Source organism: Triplophysa dalaica, chromosome 23 (genome assembly GCF_015846415.1).
Source record: "Triplophysa dalaica isolate WHDGS20190420 chromosome 23, ASM1584641v1, whole genome shotgun sequence".
NCBI classification, from domain to species: Eukaryota; Metazoa; Chordata; class Actinopteri; order Cypriniformes; family Nemacheilidae; genus Triplophysa; species Triplophysa dalaica.
Genome location: NC_079564.1, coordinates 14498924 through 14520442, shown reverse-complemented (window position 1 = coordinate 14520442; position 21519 = coordinate 14498924). Strand labels below are relative to the sequence as shown.

Sequence of the window (21519 nt, the reverse complement as noted above, 5' to 3'; positions counted from 1 at the left end):
TGGTTACAAACATTCTTAAAAATATTTTTTTTGTGTTCTGCAGAAAAAGAAAGTCACACAGGATTGAAAGGACAAGAGGATGAGTAAATAGTGATAGAACTAATTTTTATAGGTGAACTGTCTAGCAGGAGATGCTATTTTGATTCCTTCATCTGTTTTATTGATACTGAACTTGGGGAATCTATACTGTAGTTTGTACTCTCCCGACCCTTCTGTAGTCTATAGTCTCATCCATTTTTAAAGAGCGACCAACACTGGGGTTCGATTGTTCCGTCTGTTCCTCTGTAGGGTTCATTTCTGATTGGCAGTCCTTACTGTAACCGTTCACTGGATTTGGACTATACGATCTTTCATCCTCTCAGTGCCGCCATTATGTCCGGTTGCTATGGTGACCACAAGTTTATGATTGAACAGCAATAAGAAGATGGTTTCTCTCTCTATCTCTCTAACATGTTTACATGTAATACTGACATTGGAGAGGGGGTTACGTGGCTTTTTACACTTGCTGTTTTCACCGTTATACTCTTGTGGCAGCACACCTTGCTTCACAGCAGTTAATGTAGATACAGTAGCCAATCAAAACTACACAACAACAACAACAACAACATTTGTGTGTGGACTGCTTTTCTTTGTGTAGTTTTAATCAGGCTGAAAATCTTTACTCGGACCTTCTTAAACTTAAAAATGGAGGTGAGTTTGCTAGTTTAGCTGTGTTTTGGGTTAGATATCTTATTTTTTTGTTATCCCGTCCAGTTCATTGTGTTTTTTAAATACATCATCTCTATTTCCCTAATATTCCTATTGTGTTTATTTTTTATTAAGTACTGTTATTATGTAGAAGTTAGAATGTGTAGCCAGAACCTATACAATTTTATTACTAATATAAATTAACTTATAAAATTTGCATTGTAAATAATTTTTCTCTAAAATTCACAGAAATGTAAGAAGAATGGCAGATCCAATAGGATCTCAACGTCAAGTTCTTATAATGTTACTTTTTAGTATTTGCATTGATGGTTTTACTCTATTTTTAGGAGTCTAAGTTGCCGATGGCCTTGAGGAGTAACTTACTGGATCTGTTTGGACAGATTGAACGCGAGTTTGAAAATCTCTACATCGAAAACATAGAGTGTGAGTAGTGTTTGCAGTAGATGACACATCTGCGTCATATTTTTCCAAATGACCTAATGCCATGATAACAACACACAATTCTAAAATGAATCAGCATTGGCCCAACACATAAAATTATGCTCATGATTTGCCGATACGAAGACGTGTTAGACGCATTTTGTCTACTTGCCTTTGTCAGTTTGCATATACAGTAGAGTGTTATATATGTCAGCTGGATCTTGAATGATAAAATGACATCATGATCTGCCTTTTCAAGGAGAAGGTTAGAAATGCGCAGCATCTTCACATTTTAAAAGTATATATATATATATATATCTGTATCACAGTCATTGCAGTTATCAATTTTCTTGCGTTTTAAAGTCTTACCAGTTTAAAATGTCAAGTCTTTTACTTCTGATGATAAATGTTCTTCTGACACATAAGTACACACACACACTGACTGACTTGAAATGTCCTCTTTCGTGTCTTATTGCACTTAAACTGGGTGAGTTACACACAGAGTTATGTCAAAAACACAGAAGGTTAAAGTTGAATTCAAGGAGCTCTAAAATCATTTTAGAGTCATTATTCAAGTCTTAAACAGCATTCCATTTTAATAGCTTTTGTGGTTTTCGGTATTAGAATTGATTATAGAACCAAAGTTTGTGAATTTGACCGAATCAGTGTTTTAATTTTTCAGTGATTATAGTGCAGTGTCTGACCTTGTGTGTACAGTGAGGAGAGAGATTGAATCGCTGAATGAACGTTTGGCTGGAGAGGGACAGACAGTGGATGGAGGTGATCCCAGTAAAGGAGCCCTGAAAACAAAAGGTATACAAAACAAAACTGACATTGCTACCATAATACTAACTTATAAATATATAATAATATTGGCTTTTGATGGTTCAAAGTGAGACTATAAATTCATACGTAACTTGGTGTTACCTGGTATTTTATGATGTTATTTACCTGATCAATATGCTGTTTCATACCAGATATTTTTTTCTGAAAGCGTTTTTTTTTCAAGCCTTGCATTCTAATTGACAGTCGGTTATTTTATTTGTTGTCCAAAGCCAGTCACAGCACAAGTCAACTGTCCCAAAAACTGAAGACAACATACAAGGCCTCTACAAGCAAGGTGAGTTTTTGTGAACTGACGGAACATAAACTTGCATGTTATTCAGAGTCAATGTTTGAATATTTCTCCTTGTAAACAGCACTAATCTCAACATAAAACCTTAAAATTACAGTATTAAGTCCTTTTAATTCAAGTCAGCAAACAGATTTTTCAGCTTCACATATGCAAATCCTTTAGAATCAAGTTAGGGTTGTAACAAAACTACATTTTCAGCAGTTAATGGTCAACATTAGGGTGCAAAGACGCCCCGTTAAGAAAATTTTTGTGATGATAAAAAATGGCACAGTTTGTTTAAAAGAAAATGTTCAAAGTTGTTTTGATATAAAAACATGAAAATAAAGACAGCAAGGTGGTCTTCTACCTCACACTTGTGGATTTATAAACGGTTCAATGTAATTTAATAAAAATGTATATGAATACAAATGAAATATAGCAATTGTTATACAGTGCAGAAGTTAGGTTTAGGCCAGGTGTGTGCCTACGATGAAACCGTCTATATTACATGTACTGTATAATTAAATCTAAAAGGTATTTGTTTAACATTTTGTTTTGGTAATATATGCCCTATAGGGAATGTCTAATCCGACATACAGTAATAGGTCTTAGGGCAAAAGAGCGAGTGTACACTCAATATTTGTCCTCCTGGACAAATATTGATTATGTAAATGTTTGTTTTGAATGACATTTACTTGTTTTATAAGAATGCCTAGTTTTCGTTTGATGTTGTAGTACAGGCATATTTGTGACAGGACAGTCAATACGAGCAACTGTTCACATCCTTCACATTTATGGATGCCAAAATGTGTGCGCTAGACTACACACACTATAATATGTTTACACTACAGACTTTCTGCATCGACACACTTTGCTATGCTAACTGTTTTTTTTTTCGCCTTTGCCGTTTAGCCCCTATGCTATCCCTACACTTATTTGACAGTCACAAAAACTGATGTTGTTGGTATTTAATATGATCCCTATCCTATTTTACGAATCCTACTATGGTAAAGGGTTGACATGATGTTCAGCAATCCTTACTGTTTGGAATGTAGTCCCTATAGTGAATACATGTTGCCTGCTAAGGAGGACTACAAAGTAGGCTTCTTAAAGGATGGTTCCAACATGGTGAATGTTCTGAAATGCCGAGTGACCATATTAAAATTCCTAATTTTAGTCGGGACCACTACAACCATTTTTCTGATCTTTGACTTGTTGGGATGTTACGATCCACTCAACTTTCACTTCACGGTACTGATCTCACAATACGATTTTTTCCTTCTTTTTTTTTTACAAAATGGGTTGAGACCAATTAGAATGAGCAAGTGGCCGTTTATAATTTCTCAAATGCTGCACGATTCGAAAAATGTTTAATGTCAAATTACAAAACTAAATTGCAATTGCAAATTCCGTATTAAATTGAATATTTTCAACATTGTTTTAAAAATATCATCATAATCCAATTTTCCAAGTTTGTTGTAAACACAGTGACCGCTGCTGTTCCATATATGTATTGAGATTCATTTAACATCTCAACCGAATCGTCACATATACTAGGGTGACCATATGAGCCATTTCTACCTGACGCGTACTTGCCAGGATTTGGGTGCTTCTTCCGGGAGTCAGATTGGCTCATATGGTCACCCTACATTTACTCCACTTTCACCCGACTCACAGTGAATCGTTACATCCCTATTCATTTGTAATATTGATGTGATTACCGGTAATTTTGACATTCTTAGAACAAGCACATTCTAGAGGTTATTGAAATGCTTGTGTTTTGTATGAGTGTTTTTGTATGATTGACGTTTGTGACTTGATGCTGTATGAAAACATTTGTTTACATTTCATGCACAGTTGCTTTATCTTCAGTCTCAAGTGTCGTTTGATTCAAAATCTCATCATTGACCTCATCTTATTTGAAACGAGCACAGTTTTTAGCCTGTCTCTGTTGGTGGATTAGTGAATGACCTCAAAGATTAAAATTGTTCTTTTCTCTCGGTCTCACTGATGTAGCGCTCAAATTCTTTCCCGGGGAAAGTAGGTGGACCTCGCAACTTCAATGTGGGGAACTGGGAGTTATGGGGTGGAGACTCCTGGGTAATTCACTCCTCAGTGTGCCAAAATGCATGAACTATCCAACAGTTGGGGGTCATAACCCACTTTATCTCACATTATGATGTGCTTTGACCGTGAGATATCTGGCTAACTGAACACTAACTCGGCATATCCAAAACTACTATAGACATTGAGTAGCAACAACAAAAAAAGAAAACTTGCTTACAGGAGTTCTGTAGACTTGTCTTGGCTTTGGAAACTTGTTGATAAGTGCTGTTCTCCCTGCCAGCTGCAAATGGATCCCATTAAAACATTTGGTCAAAGCAAATTGAAATCTTGAATTCGTTCAAGATTCTGGTGCTGTGACAAGCTTCTCATTGGATGATGTTTTCATGGTAAGGGCCAGTCCGAACATGAAGTCATATAAGACATAAATGTTCTATCACCAGTAAGAATCTTGCACACAAACAGGGCAAATATGCAAAGGCCAAATATCTTGATGGTGAGCTGGGACAAAGTGTTGGCCGGGAACAAGCAGGGCTCTAGACTTTTTAATAAGAAATTTATACACACCTGACAAAATTGACTCTTGGTCTTGATTTTGTGAAATTTTATGTTCTAACAAACTGACAGCAATGTTTTCTTTTAATGATGTGAACTCATCACGGTTTATAAAATGAGTTGGTCCCCCTGCTGAGTAGATCTGTAAAATGGTATCCCTTATACAAACCTTGCCCTTAAAAACTCTAGACTATCCAGATGAAAAAAAACACAACAAAATCCCATTTAATTGAGCGTTAGCTTGTGTTTCTTGTGCAGTTTGTGTTGAAAATGCTCTCTTTTTTGTAAGAGTGGTATTGATAATCGAAACAAATTGAAGGATTTCGGACGCATACTTTTTCCCCAGTGTAATAGTAAACATTTTAGTAGATTTACATATGTGGATGGATTTATATTTATGTTCATACAGGCATGCATATACTTATATGTATGATATTTTATTTATTTATATATTTTTCTTTAGTAGGCTGTCTTTCCCATAATCGATCATGATTTGTGATCTAACTGAAATACCAAAATATGACATTTACAAAGTAAGGTCAATGCTAAAAATTATAGATTATAATTTTTAGCCCGTTATATGCAATGTGTGCATGGTTTGTTATTGTTTATTTTATTTTCAAGATTTCAGAATGTAAGATTATTTTAATCATTCAAATGTTCTAAGCTGGAAATACATTTTTTATAAACCAAGAAATAGATCATTTTAAATGGTACTTGAAAAAAATCGTTGTAGACATGTTTGGTCAAACACCATGTGAAAAGTGAGCTCGATCAATTTCATATCATTCATATGTTTTGTAGAAAATACGTTTAGTGTCAATTGAAGAGCATTTTCATAGTGTTGAGACGGGTCATTGTGCTTGTGGTGTTTGCTCTTACCTTCATTGAAATTGAGAGTTTAGTTTTGCTTACCAGTAGCTGGGCTTCATATTGACGTGCTTGCATATCTTCCTCAGTCCATCGCGCTTATAGATGTCATCTGCTTTATGTGATGCCAAAACATTTATTTTAGTTAGAATAATGTACCTCAATACTTCTTTGTTTTAAACATTACATCTGAAAGGGATGCACTGATATCCAGTTGTGTCTTTGCTGTATATTTAAAACAAGTTAATGGCATGCATATTTTCTATTTAAAGTTATATACATTTTTAAAGTGAAATCAAGCATGAAAACGTAATTTTAATAAAATTACTATATTTTTGGCTATATTAGACAAATGCTGATAATTAATACTAATAAAAAGTTGCCCAATCACTAAAATTTTGCGCATCACTAAACACTAGAACTATTTATTTGTTTTGTATTAATAATATGTGAATTTGTTTTAGTCGTGTCACTCATTTGGATAGCACATTTATTTTACAATCCTTATTTTTGTTGTGAGACCTCTATATAAAATTGAAGAGTTAATTTACAAAATATATATATTTTTATTGTGCATGTGAAGTCAATAATAATCAAACTGTAGTTGGGTTGTTTTGATTAAGTAATCATAACTAAAAAATACTGCTAAAATACATGATAAACATAATAAAAAAATATAATAACGAAAAACAAAGTTATCTGTTTTTTTTAAATAAACTCTTCAATGGTAAAGTGTACAATACTCTATAGCTATATATGGTAAAATATAAATAATATATATAGTTACTTTAATTAGTGTTTTTTTTTTAAGATCAATAACTGCATGAATTAAAATATCTATATAATGATCTGAAAATTTTAACATTGACTGATTTTTTTTAGGCAGGACGTTTAGTCTGTTATCCTTATACATTTGCGGTCTTATTAGCAGGTAAAAGCCTAGTCAGGTAAAAGCAGGTAAAAGCCTAATTTTTTTAAATAGCAATTTATTAGTGAATATTTTTCCTGTTTCCGGTTTTTGACGGCATTTCCAAAATGTAAAATTAGAAAACTGTAAAAATACAATATTTTTTTTTCTTTTGGACATACGTGAAAAACCTGTGAAAAAAGGACAGAAAAATTGAGTAAAATCACAGGGTTCTTTTACAGTGTAGGTAGTAATCATTACCTAACTATTTCAACCGGGCGTTGGGTCAAACCCAGGCATTAAGTTAAATTAACCAGAACATGTTTATAGTGAAGTGTTCATATGAGCAACTTTGTGGATGCTACTATGTTACTACAATCACTAAATTGTACCTTGTCAGAAAATATATTGTGTTTATTGTGATTGTATATAAACTTAAATGTTAATGTAAATGAATACTAAGTGTTTTCTCGTTCCTTTCTTTGTCTGTCATTCATTGTCTTTGTCATTTTTAAAAGGTAATTTAATTTAGAAAAGGTTTAGTTATTTAACTTTTGTCACTTGATACAATGATTACATTTTTATATGCTATTTTTGTCTGGATGTTTTATTGCAGAAGTATTGACTACACTCTCATTAGGCTTGTTTGAGAGACTGTATGACTGAATGCAGTGTGTTCATACATTCCAGCAGTATAACCACATGGCGTGTGTTATAAATGTAGAGATGTTGAGTTATCCCCTCGCTTCTGCTCTGCTTATGTCGCTTTGTAGTCACATGTGCGTGAGTGTTTGTGTGCCTAACATCTGATCGCGTGCTTACTTTCCTCCATCCGGCCCTCAGATCGTGTCCAGTTTCAAAGCGACCACGTCACGTGCCGTCTGTCAGCTGGTGAAGGAATATGTGGGTCACCGAGACGGGATATGGGATCTGGCCATCACCAGGGTTCAGCCGCTGGTTCTGGGCACGGCATCAGCCGGTATATCACAACTACACTTACCTGTTTATTCATTTATTTATTGTTTTTTTTGACAGTGACAAAACTAACATTCAAATAAAATAATGCATCACATAATCTATTATCTCCTAGATATTGCTAAACATTTGATTGTAGTAACATTAAACAGTTAACGCTTTAATAATAAGAATATGTTTGGTTTGTAATGTCTAGATCATTGTTCCATGCTGTGGAGTATAGAGACTGGAAAATGCCTATTGAAGTACACTGGTCACGCTGGATCAGGTATGAAATGCTTGCGTGTATGAGTATGTATCACATGTTGATTATTGAACTGTAAATATTTTTAGGGATGAATGTTTTCATGTATCAAATGGTATTGGTTTAGTTTGTGTTTACACTCGGGTGTCTAATGACTGTTTGTTTGTCTGCTGTTCCTGCAGTCAACTCCATTAAGTTTCACCCTACAGAACAGATGGCACTTACAGGTATGTCTGTCTACACATTTAATGGCTTGTTTTGCAATAACAAATGTTCTTCTGCATTATGACTCATTCTTGTTAACACATCAACATTTTCTTCTGTATTTAAAACAAAGTTTACCCACAAGACCTTGAACCCTAATTACACAATAACCTAATTAGACTTTGTTTATTTTGGACTTCTAATAAATAGAGACCCGGTATTGAAAACTTTTATTTAATTTAATATTGTTTCAAACCCACATATTACACACATTTTGACATTTATGTAGTACTAAATTGTTGATTCTAAACGGGATAGTTCACTCTTAAATGAAAATCCACATAAACCCACTTAAATTTCTTCCCTCATGTGATTTAAAACCTGTATATGACTCTTTTTTTTTTCCTGTGGTACACAAACAAGATATTTTGAGAAATCTCTTGTTGGTTTCATATAATGTTACCAACATCCTTCAAAATATCTTCTTTTTTGTTCTGCTGAGGAAAGAAGGGCATACAGATTTGAAATGACATGAGGGTGAACTGTCCCTTCATTGGTGTCATCCACTTTTTATGAACTTTTATTAAGGTGTCTTATTTACTCTCTAACTCTGATGCTCATTTTTGCTCTTATTAAAATCACATGATTTGGGCTTCAACGGCCTGTAATTTTTCCAAACCAATATGATGATAAATTACTGTTCTGTTTTTAATCTGATACTCAAAAGTCCATCTGTGTTTATTTTGTGTTGCCTGACAGCATCCGGGGACCAGACTGCACACATCTGGCGTTACATGGTACAGCTGCCACTTCCTCCGCCCCCAGCTGACATCAGCGTGAGTGTTAAAACACACACACTATTATATGTCTGATCTTTTTTTTTAATGTAATGATGCTTCTCCCACCTCCATCGCAACACTCACATATCCGACCCACATCTCTCCTCTAGAACTGTGAATCGGGAGGAAGGATTAATGATTTGGGTTCCTTGACAATTCCTTTAATGATTCTTTAAGTGTTTTTTAAACACTAACGCAATAATTGTTTTTTTAGGTTAAATTACTATACACTAAACATGTTTTTTTATACCATTTGCATATTTTTATATTCTTTTAATGTCTTCTAAATAAGTAATAGTTTACCTACAGGAAAATTCTGTTGTTATTTTTTATTATTCATGTTGAACATAAACAGACAGTTTTGAAATATGTTTTTTAATTGAACCAAATATAAGAAAACAAATCCGTTCCCAATCCAAGTTAACATCTGAGTGACTAAATCAAGCTGTACTCTTTAAATATTCATTCAAGTTTCTTTCTAATTTTTTCCCCATCACTTTTCCATTCCTCCATTAAGTTTTCAGTAAGTATGACTGTAGTCTCATAAAAAAATCATGTATTTTTCTAAGCGATGTTTATTTTGACATTTCGTTGACCCCCATCATCTCTCTAAATCAGGCCTCGCTTGACGACGATGTGGATTTCTCCGATAAAGACGAGGCAGAGGGGGAGGCTGACGGGCCCAGTGAATGCCCCACCATCCGTGTCGCCACGACAACCCTGAAAAGCCACCAGGGGGTGGTGATCGCAGCCGATTGGCTGGTGGGCGGAAAGCAGGTGGTGACTGCGTCTTGGGACAGAGCTGCCAACCTCTATGATGTAGAAACCTCTGAATTGGTGCACACCCTCACAGGTAAAATATTCTAGGCTGTTTTGTGCTTTCACTAGTTCCCGTGGTCCAAGTGCATTAGGCTCATATGTACGCGTGTGTGTTTGCAGGTCACGACCAAGAGTTAACCCACTGTTGTACTCATCCCACCCAGCGTCTGGTGGTGACCTCATCTAGGGACACCACCTTCCGTCTGTGGGACTTCAGAGATCCTTCCATCCACTCAGTCAACGTCTTCCAGGGACACACAGAGTGAGTCACCCACAGGTTTATAGTTCATGGGATTTATTATGAAAACACCATCATGAATTGCATTTGTTCAATCAATCCACTAGATGGCAGTGCAGTATTTGCAGAAATTGTATTGTATACCCTTTCCCCTTCACCTACTTTGATTCATTATCTTCCTCAAACTGAAAATTCAAACCAACCATCTTCTGACTTTATTAGCAATATTTTTAATGTCGCCCCCGTTTCTTTTCCAAATATACAGAACAATCCCTCTTGCTCTGTGTTTTTGGTGGCTTGTAAAATCAGTCGTCTGAGTTTGGTTAGTGGTGGTTAAGGCAGATATGAGGAGGCGCTAAGGTCTCTGATTACTGGGATTACACGCCGCTCATTATGTTCAAGCCCAACATGTATAATTCCGTCAGATCCCAGCGTAATGCTCTCAAATAGACAATCGGCGTAATGAGATTAGCCTCCGTGCTAGTGCACGCTTCCCACTGTCAGGCGCTCTGTGCAAAGTCAATTACTGTCTTTAACACTCAGTGAAATGACAGGAGACATGGTGATGTCTAAGCTCCATGCCTTTGTATGTCTGGTGAAGAACACTAGATTATCTGAAGCCTATGTATGTCATTAAGATCAATAATTATTAAAAGGGTCAGATGTCAGTAGTTAGGTACAACTGCAGAATTACTGTAGCGGAGACCCACAACAAAAAATCTTACATGAAACGTGAAATTCCAGAAAGGTTTTGCCTTTCTCACTCTTTTTGAGTATGTAGGTGTTAATGAATAGAAGGTGTATGTGATCTGAAAATGTCACCAGAACCAAAATTCATCAGGGAAAAGATACATCATTAACATAGGCCTAAAAATGTACATGTCATTGAATCGGAGTATTCTTAGCCATCATCGCTGTACTTCCGAAACCTCTGATATCCAAATTTGCTGTTTTTCAGGGGATGAAAAAACACTGTATTTTTAAATAATTAAATACTGTGTTGTCAAACTTGTAGTTTAATATACTTTTTATTGGTAAGATATTAACATAACCCAGAGACAAACATTAAGTATGACTAATAATAATGATGTATGGCAAAAAAAAAAATCACAAAATATGTAGATACGTGGTTTCAGAAGGACAGCAGCATATTCACTATTCTAACACATAAAATATGCTGATAAATAGTAGAGATGCACCGATACAGAATTTCTCCACCGATGCCATCTGATAGCCGATTATCTGAGTGATATCTGCGGACACTGATACCAATTCTTAAAATAACATTAAAGAGATTGCAACTGCGATTTCTGGGACATCATTTACTACCATAGTAGGAAAATTTATTGAATACATTTTTTTTGTTCTGTTGAAAATTAACATTTTGAAGAATGTTGGAAACAAACAGGTTTGGGGCACCTTTGACTAAAACTGTAATTTTTCCTACTATGGTAGTCAATGATGTCCCAGAATTTTTTTTCAAATAGCTTTCTCTGTGTTCACAAGAACAAAGAAATCGATCAGGTTCGCAACAACTTGGGGAGCGAATAATTCATGACAGAATTTTTTGGGTGGAGTATTCCTGGTGGAGTATTCCTTTAATAGTTCTTAACTTTCTGAATGTTATTCATTCATATCATGACTATTAACATTGAACATCAAACTGGTGATAGCTGATAAAAACTGCTTTTATCGACTGGTACCGATTATTGACCGATATATCGGTGCCTTTTGGGATAATTAGATTTACAGTGGTGGAAAGGTTTGCAACTATGTATAGCAACCTTCACAGCTGCATAGTAATCGCATATCAACACCCTAGCAACCACCCAGGACCCTTAACCTCTTCATAGCAATCACATATCAACACCATATCAACCTCACAGAATGCCATAGTAACTACCTGGCAACCATACAGAAGACCTTAACAGCCGGATAGCAATGCCTTGGCAACACCCTCAACACCCTACAATGACGGCTGTGAGTTGAAGCGTGTGCAGTCCGCAAGTGCACTTCCATGTCAAACCAAAATCATGCTCACTCAAAGACTTGATGAGATGTTGAAACGGGAATTGTGAGTTTTCCATGAGTGTTCCTCATGCAGATGTGTGTGTGTGGGCTGGAGAGACAGCTGTTGGATGTAATGAGTGGCACACAGCACTGATTGAGTCACGGGCGCATGTGTGTGTGTGAGAGGGAAAGAGAGAGAGGGTGTTGTGTTGTCAGTAGGAGTGAATGCTCTGTTGCCCTGGGACCATAAGATGAATGAGCTCTGCACCAGTCCTGGCAGGAGCTAAAGACCTCCTAAAGACCAAACACACACATACTCGCCCCGTAACATACCTTCCCACAGGCTGGGTTTATATTCATTCATGCTGAGCACACGATGCACGATTTGAGTCCGGCTGAACCACCTCACTCTCTCACTGTATCTCTGTGTATTCTCAAGATTTGGTGACATCACGCACATTTGCTTGGATATACAGTAGAAGTGACTTAAAACCGAGATTTTACAAGATGCCATGGGTATCTTCATATACCGTAGTGTCGTTCAAAACCAGTTTGACTTTTTTTTGATTCTGTGGAACACAAAAGAAGATATTTTGAGTTGGTTGGTTATTGACATTCTTCAAAATATCTTCTTCTGTGTCCTGTAGAAAAATGAAAGTCATACAGGTTTGGAATGACAATTAGGATGAGTAAATGATGGCAGCATTTTCATTTCTGGTCGAACTATCCTTTTAAATGTTTTTTCTTTCTTCAGGTTAAGCGAAGTTCTCAAATGTTTTCTGTTCTCAGACGTATAGTTGAGTTGCAAATGCAGCTACGTATTTAACAAATCCTTATGAAAACTCTGAGGGGTTGCAGATGTACAGTATTAGTCATTATTTATAACATGCGTCAACGGTGCGTAATGTGTGTTTGTGTTGTGCAGACTGAGACCCTAAAAGCACCCGTACAGTTTGTGATAGTGAGGGAAGTTCAGCTCAGTTATGCTGACATATGCCAGACTCACTCCACTACCCCACATCATCAGGACACACCATGAGCGCAGCATTACAACATATGGACACTTAGATGAAACAGTCATGCCTTTGCCCACTGTTTTTCTGCTGTTAGCTGAATAAGTGTGGCAAAACTTTCAAAAGTGCAACTTGAACGCTATAGGAACTAGTTTATGTTTCTCTTTGATATCCTCAGTGGTGATTATAGTAAGCAGAGTGTGACCAGAGATGGGAAATTCTGACTCTGAAGGCTCTTGTTGTGTCGTAAAAATCTCTATATCCTAAATAGATCTGTTGCCTTTATACAATTGGTTGTCGTTGTATATGTTATAAGCATCCTGAATACTTTTTCACAGCACACATTCACTTTGGTTTCAAAGCAACAATATAAACAAACGTTGCTGCGCATATGTGTGTTCATTGACTACCCTTAACTTCCGGTACACATTCACAAACAATAGTGTGCCTGTAGATTATTTCGGATAACAAGCAAAATAGAATGAGAGGAACCGTTTCTAGGGTAAACTTGTCTCTCCAATATGTTGAATTTAGACTGCGATACCGATGTCCTGTACGGTTTCTTTAAATGTGATAAATATATTGTTTATTTAATATAATGAACATACAACAAAATTCAACAAATTGTTTATTCAATACAATTATTATACAGTAAAATAATAACATAAATTAAATATAAATAGACACTAGCCAGACCGATAAACTAACACAGACTTTAAGTTTAATGAAATTCAGGCGCGCGTTTGATGAAACGCTCTGGTAATGTTAAAGAATGTTTCAAAGCATCACCTGTTAATCATCTACTGATGTTGCAAATGCTATTAAGTGACACAGTACAAATAAAACATGACAGGCGATGTACGCACTACGCAGATGCTTCCATCCTCTGCTGGACAATTCCTGCCTGAGCCTGTAGCGGTCTGTCAGGAGTCAGGACTCTTCTGAAAGTGTGTTTAGAATGGAAAGAGGGGGACACACCTGCTGTCCTGTAGAACATGTCACAACGGGTTTCTCCCTGGGAAAAATCACAGCTGATGTCTCCTTCAAGATACATCAGGTTAATGCTGGATGACAAGCCTATCGAGTTGTGCGTCTCTGTATTAGACTGCTGGTTAAAGATCTGGGCTGGTGGCCAAAGGGCTGTAGGTTCAAATTATTACTTGGTTGGTCAGTGAATCAGACACATTGTGCCCTTGAACACAGGTTCACTTCATATGGGCTGAACTTGTAGTAAGTGTATTCTTAATTTTTTTCATATAAAGCCACTCTAAACAATGCAACTTTGTAAAAAAATCACTGTGATTTTTTTCAACAATGTGAATTGAATTGTTTCTGAGTAAGAGTGGCTGCCAGAGTATATCTTGCTTTTTACTATTATGCAATTTTAAACCTAAAGATGTTAAAATTGACTTTAAAAAAATGACATGCTTATAATGTGAATGTGATAATGTAAATAAGTCAAAAGCATAAGGATAATGTAACAAATTATGGATAACTTAATTTTCTTAAAATGGAAAGTAAACATTTGATCAAACTAGAATAATTTATTTTGCTTTTGAGCAACAGAGTGATGAAGATATCTTTCCTACACAAAGCTCTGTTTCTCGTGAATGTTTCCATATATCATGCATGATATTTCTTGACAGTCATCAAAGTCGTAATATTCAAATGATGTGGCTGTGGAAACAGATGCAAAGGGTTTAAGGGTTTTAAATATATACTCCGCTCACTATTGAATATGATACACTATACTGGATTCTCAATTGTGTTAATTTTGTAGACATGATCACTCATGCTTGCGCAGAAACAGTTGCTAGTCAGACATGCAGTGCTGCAGTGTTCCGGCTTCGTTTTTGTTACGCAAATCTGGCAACCCTTGACACAGCGATGGGAGGCCAAAGCTCAGATGTGGAGCGATAGTGTGGCCGCACTATGGACCATGGACGAAATGCCGGTCATGCTCAATAGATAATTTTCAGATCGTGAAACTAGCGCGAGTCGCAACATCAATCAGTTGTCCTGCCAATGCCGCTCATGTTTGGAAGATAACTTTCAGATGACGAAATTAGGGGAAGTCATGACACACAACAGCAATCAATGGTCTCATGCCTCGTGAATGTAAACATAAGCTGTGTTCGACTGTTTGTGGCGCTGCACGCACAGACAGAGCTGCAGATTTAAATGGGCATGGTCACTGTTTGAAGAAGGGTTGGGGAGTGGGCGGAGGCTGGCACTGGAGAAAGAGAGGAAACAAGTCTCCTCACCAAATACCAGCATATATACAACATAATGTTAAATGTCATTTCGCCCTCAAAATAATATTAGTAATATATAATATAAGATTAATGATAATTTCATATAACACTATTCAGTTGTTTCTGCTCAACGAAGTGCTACAGCAATGCAAAGAGGATCTGTCATATCGATTATATATTACTTTTTTCAAAAAAAAACACTCATATTTGCCTTCCAAAAATCCTCCTTTTCCCACACAGTGTTATACGACCGGAAAATACTCTGCCGACTCTGCCGTCCCAAAAGCTCACCGGCGCCATCTTGTTTAACTAGCCGCGCTGTCAAAACACAACAAACATGGAGAGTGACACCGAAGTTAACAGTGTCAACAGTAGGCAGAACTCTGATGAGCTGGAGGACTACTGGTCAGGAGTTATTAGAAATGTGTTTTTTAAAGAAAATAAAGGTGTGTTATAGGCTATATAGGATCGTTAAATGCATTACAGTGTTAAACACTAAAGAACAGCAAAGTCCGGAAAAGCATGAGCAGTTACTTTCCACAAAAAGTACACAAGTTTTTTATTTAGTTACTTTTTATAGAGTAACTCAATATAGTAACTAGTTACTTTTAAAAGTAACTTTCCCCAACACTGATTATCACTTTTATATACGTGGTTGCAGGTGAGTCTGCTCCGGTTCAGAGACACAACAACACATAGCGGATCATATGTGCAGATCATGAAGCTCAAATCTGCTGAGAAAATAAAAACATATCTGACCCGTTTCTAACCCCCAAAGAATGTTGTATTTTAAGGCTATATGTAAGAGTTTAGACATCACAGCCTTGATGAGTAAAGGAGAAGACAAACGCAGTGTCAGGTGGGAAACCTTTCCTTCTTCATTGTTTTTAGAGGTATTATGACTGTGTACCCCTGAATAGGATCTTTATTCAACACACACACTCCCCTTCCCCTACTGTGTCTCGACCTTGCTTGTTAGTGGTCTCAGGGGAAACAGAACATTCCCAAAATATCGTTTGAGTTGTAATAGGATTTTAATCAAGCTTTTAATCTATTATCACCCCCACCCCTGCTTTCCGGTGGCAACCCGCAATGTCAGAAAGCGTTTCCACGCTTCACTTTAGATGTGAACTGTGCCGGAGCGAGCAGAGCAAAGCTGTTAAATACGGCCGAACCCAAGCCCAAATCCTTAATGCAGAGGAATTTAGCCCCTAATTAAACCTTAATATCATGTCAATTCAAATTAGTGCGGCTGGAGGCGAGCGGAGCGTACACGCCGGCCCTTTCCCTTTTTCATTTCTCCGAGAGAAGGGAACACAAAGAGGAGAGAAATGTCAGCGGGGAATGACGTGATAGATTAGAAATATTAAGGTCCATTAAATGGAAGTGTGTGTGCTGAGCGGAGCAGTTAAATGTGCGCTGTGACCCCGAGGGTTGCTGACTTTCCCGCTGTTCATCCAGACTGTCTCGAATCACACACACACACGATCTCGCCGTCTCGTTCTGCCCCGGCCTCATTCTGTACAGGGGCAGAGGGTGGTGTTTCTAACCAGGGGAGAGATCATTTCATCATGGTGGTAATATTCAATTTCAATAAGATTATGAGCTTCGTTCTTTTTCTCATAACCACAGTAACACGATGGATCCACATTGTAGTTTATTCTTGCCGATGTAAGAACTGTCCATTTGGAAGTTTATAAAATAATTATATTTTGTTTATTGCGCTCTGAGTAAAACTGAAGGTGTGAAGGTGACGTCTTGCCTCTGATGACAAGTGCGATGAACCTTGCAAACTTTGTCCAATCAAGCTAATAGTTCTTTCTGTGAAGCTGTCGGCTGTCTGTCTGAGAGACTTCCTTTGAGACCCTGTCTTGAGACGGAGACTAGCTTGAAGAAAAGAATCAATCTGAGATGACAGATTAAGTGACAAATGTATTTACAAACCCTTTAGTGCTCAACACTGTTGATAAGCAGTTGAAAAATATTAGGAAAGTGACTTTGAATATTGTACTGCTTGCATCACCTCTTAAACTCTGTGACTGAGGAGGGTGTTGCAGGGTTATGTAGAGTACTTTATATCGCCTATGAGAAGTTAGGAGACGTGAGGCAGCTGGCTAGGATTTAGAAAAGATCACGCATCATGCCTTGCGATGGTTCACAGATGTGTAACATCTAGGGAGGGGTGTTTAGCAGTTTCCAGTGATAAAGTGACAAGACTTTATGCAAATACGGGGTCATGCAATGCACAGAGACCAAAGGTTGAATAATATTTGGAGCTTCAGTGATGCAACTTGTGAAAACATTGTAGATTAGTAATGCTAATAATTAGTGGTGGGCCGTTAACGGCGTTAACGTGCTGCGTTTACGTGAGACTCTTATCACGCAATAAAAAAAATGTTGCCGTTAATCTATTCTTATAGTTGGGTTGGGAGCTGGGTCTATACTACGCAAGCTATGATGACTTTCACCTTGATATTTTAGCGCGGATGTATATCTAGCTGAATTGCACTGTACCGGGCGAGAACGAGATTTTTCAACTCACGTGATTCGCCATATTCGTGTCATGACCAGGGATTCATTCGCGAGATTCGCGCCGCAAGTAGGTCTATCGCGTCATTGCATTGACTTAATATGTAAATCACTCGCGCTTGACGCGCCATTCGCGTTTGGTCTGAACACAACATAACGTTACTGTGAAATTACCACATCAAACGAGACGTGCTAACATGGATGCAGCTTTGAAGCCGCCGGGTTTGCTTCAGGGAAAATTTATTTTTAAGAAGCTTCCCAATGGAAACATCGACAAGACTAAGGTTGTTTGCACCTTGTGCCATGCGGAATTGGTTTAAAAAAAACTTTCTCTCAACAGGTAGTGGTCTAGCTTTAGTTGAAACAAGTAAATTTGTATTTTGCACCTAATGTATTATGGCTCCTGTATGACATATCGCTTGTTGCTCCCTCACTCTTTGTAAATTGCTTTGGATAAAAGCGTCTGCTAAATGACTAAATGTAAATGTACTGTAGGAGCTCTTCCAGTCTCAAGTACCACCTAAACGCAAAGCATCCCTTAGCTAATGCGGAAGTAAACACAAGTACAATTTATTGAACATAATTTATTTTCATCACCAATTATCATAGTAGAACAGCTTTCTCAAGCAGTTTGTGATGCATTTTGGAAACAGGAGATGAGCCCCTGGTCTAATGCGCCAACTGGCTTAAGAAACCCGTTCTCAAAGACTTACTTTTAGTCATTATTTGGGTAGCACACATATTCTGAATGCCTTCGGCAGAATTCAAATGAGCCATTTTAATCTAGATTAATCTAGATTAATTCCAAGATTAATTCCAAGATTAATCTAGATTAATCTAGATTAAAAAAAAAATCTATGCCCACCACTACTAATAATAATAAACTAATCTAATTACGACATAACAATTATAACACGACAAAATACTAACAAAAACATACTAGCAACATGTTGATCATGCTCGCATCGTGCTAAATCATGCTTCCATCATGCCAAAACATGTTAGCATCATGTAAAACATGTTAGTATCCAAGTTTCAACCACGGCCCTACTAAAAACAGCTAAAACCGCCCTATCTGGTTGGCTGGTATAAATTGGTATTCCAGTCTGGTTTAAGCTAGTTAAATTGGTGAAGCAGGTTGGTTTTAAAAAGCTTTTTAGCTGGTCAGATTGGTTTTATCTATCTTTTAACATTAGCTTGGCCAGGCAGGACACTTGGCCAACCTGTTCAAGCTGGTTGGCTTGTTTTAGCTGGTTCAAATGGAATAAGTTGGTTTAAGATGTTTTTTCAGCTTGCAAAGGTGGTCAAGCTGTTTTTTCAGCGTGGTCAAATTGGTGTTTTGGAGATTTCAACATCTTAAACAGCTGGGATACTAGATTTAACCAGCCAACCAGATTAGACCATCTTTATCTCTTTTTCAGTAGGATAGGAAGAACCACTCACATTTTCTTTATCAATTTTAAATCCAGAAGTCATAACCTGGTACTTTGTAGAATGACTTTATGACCACAGCCTTTATGTAGCAGTTTAGTGGGCTTGCTCAAGTCTATTTGTGTATTCATTATACTTTAGATGATAACTAAATGGATTGTGAGTGTGCTGCTTTAGGCTGATACTACACAATTACCAATGTTAAAAGGCCTAAAGCATTATTGCGGAGGAAAAATGGTACAGAGAACCAAATTCCCTAGAGCTGTAAAAGAATACCATTCTGTATATTCATACATCACATCAACAGAAGTGGTCTGTCTTACGTCCCAAGAATACTAGTGCTGAGCTCCTTACTTTTGGGTCTTGTCATTTTGCTGTTTTTGATTCAAAGTCACTTATCACACCACACTTGTGATAGGGTATTATTTCCGGGACACTTAATCCCTGCGGTAGAAGTCTTGCTCAAGGACACAATTATTACAGAGCAAGATTGTGCTCTCGGTTAAACAACATCCCAGAACAAAAGATTCTGTGTGACCCCTGATCAGAATTCGGTTTCTGTGTGTTAACAGCTAAGACCATCACAGTACCAGTGTTTACATTTATTACAAAAAATGTATTTGCACACAATTGTGTTTAGAGTACGTGACATTGATCTATATTGTTATAAAGTCACTTTTTGCAGAAATATGCTCTTGGCATTTTGTCTCACACTAAGATGCTTTTTAAATGATATTTAATTAACCTGAGCTCTCACAGTCTTTTTCTTCATTATTCTGTCAGCAATCCATTTAAAAAACATTAAATAAAATTATTTGGATAAATAACTAAATGTTTGTGTTGGCAAGTTACATTCAGAAAAACACTTCAGATCAAAAAGTTGATGGAAAAAACATTTCAGTCAAGTGACCCTGCGCTTTCGAACAATAGTGTATGTGAATGTTTTTGTTAATTTTTTCAGCACGGTGACGTCAGCCGTCTTCACTGTGGGGGACAACGTGGTGTCTGGAAGCGACGATCGCACCGTCAAGGTGTGGGACCTGAAGAACATGAGATCTCCGATTGCCACCATACGCACCGACTCGGCTGTTAATAGGTAAGAGCAGCAGGTTGGTGTGGTGCAAGAACAGCTTTCTGAAGCTTGTTGTTTCTGAAGAAAAGAGAAGAACGCGTTACCGGTTTCAAAAACTTTTGAAAGTTGAAGATCTTCAGTGTTTTGTATTACAGATCCCATAAAATTTGACAAGTGCAGTTGTGGTAGTGAGCGAATTTGTGATTTTAAAGAGCATTTATCGGACAGAAATGTTAATAATATTTGTATATGTTTCAAAAGAGAAAGACTGTATATGTAAAGTGTGTATATCTGCTTGAAATTATACACATTTCAATACCATTTAGCATATTGGTAACACTAGCATACATATGACTAAGTCTAAAACCCACAAAAGTCTAAATTTGGTCAACTTTGGTCAAATTCAGCATCTAGCATCATACTGTGTTACTTATTTGAATGAAAATACATTTTCGTTTGTATTTACATTTTCTTTGTATACAGGAGTTGAGAGATTGTTGCTTGTTGTTTTTCATCCTGCAGGATAAGCGTCTCAGCAAACCAAAGAATCATTGCTCTACCGCACGACAACAGGCAGGTCAGGCTGTTCGACATGAATGGGGTTCGTCTGGCTCGCCTCCCACGGAGCAACAGACAGGTACGATTCATAGAGAGAGGAAGAGGAGGCTGTATTACTGTATTACATCTTTACTTGCTTTATTTCGCTCAAACTCCCTTGCACTCTTTATGCACCAGACAGTACAGTTTTCCTGTTTTCTTTTACTATTATCCTTTGCCCTTGTGCTCAACCAGGCATTTCCTAAAAGAAACATTCTGCAATTCATAAAAGTTTAACACAGCGACAGTGTTTTGCAGTGAAAAGTGTTATTCATTTTAACTGTGTATTCCCTTACATGTATACATTCCACTCACCAGACAATTTTTCTAATCTAAGTAGGGTTAAAAGTAGGGCTGTCAAAATTAACGCGTTAACGCGAGATGATTAATTTCTGGAATTAACGGCGATAATTTTAATAACGCATTAACGCGTTCCCGCCATGTTTAACCAACAATTCAACCCCCGCCGCGTTCATTCCTCGTCGCGTAAACAGCATGGGTGACACGAGCGAGCTGGAGGTGTTGGAAGAACGCGAGGGCCCTCTGGTTGGACAAGAACTGTAAACTGATTAATATTGTCGAGGACACGGGCCTCGCAGAAGTTTTGAAAGCGACAACTTTAGACGCATTCTACAAGCTACCGTCGAGAGGCACA

General features: G+C 37.2%; 1 protein-coding gene across 3 annotated transcripts in view; it reads left to right on the top strand.

Moving 5' to 3' along the window:
* Positions 1-21519, top strand: part of wdr37 (WD repeat domain 37) — a 28595-nt gene that overhangs the window by 4041 nt on the left and 3035 nt on the right. For all 3 annotated transcript variants that reach the window (XM_056738535.1, XM_056738534.1, XM_056738536.1), the window contains 11 exons: positions 1035-1131; positions 1846-1941; positions 2184-2248; positions 7482-7617; positions 7810-7881; positions 8040-8084; positions 8821-8897; positions 9519-9753; positions 9840-9981; positions 20157-20291; positions 20790-20904. In XM_056738535.1, coding sequence (XP_056594513.1) covers positions 1035-1131; positions 1846-1941; positions 2184-2248; positions 7482-7617; positions 7810-7881; positions 8040-8084; positions 8821-8897; positions 9519-9753; positions 9840-9981; positions 20157-20291; positions 20790-20904 — 1215 coding nt within the window. The remainder of the gene's footprint in view (positions 1-1034; positions 1132-1845; positions 1942-2183; positions 2249-7481; positions 7618-7809; positions 7882-8039; positions 8085-8820; positions 8898-9518; positions 9754-9839; positions 9982-20156; positions 20292-20789; positions 20905-21519) is intronic.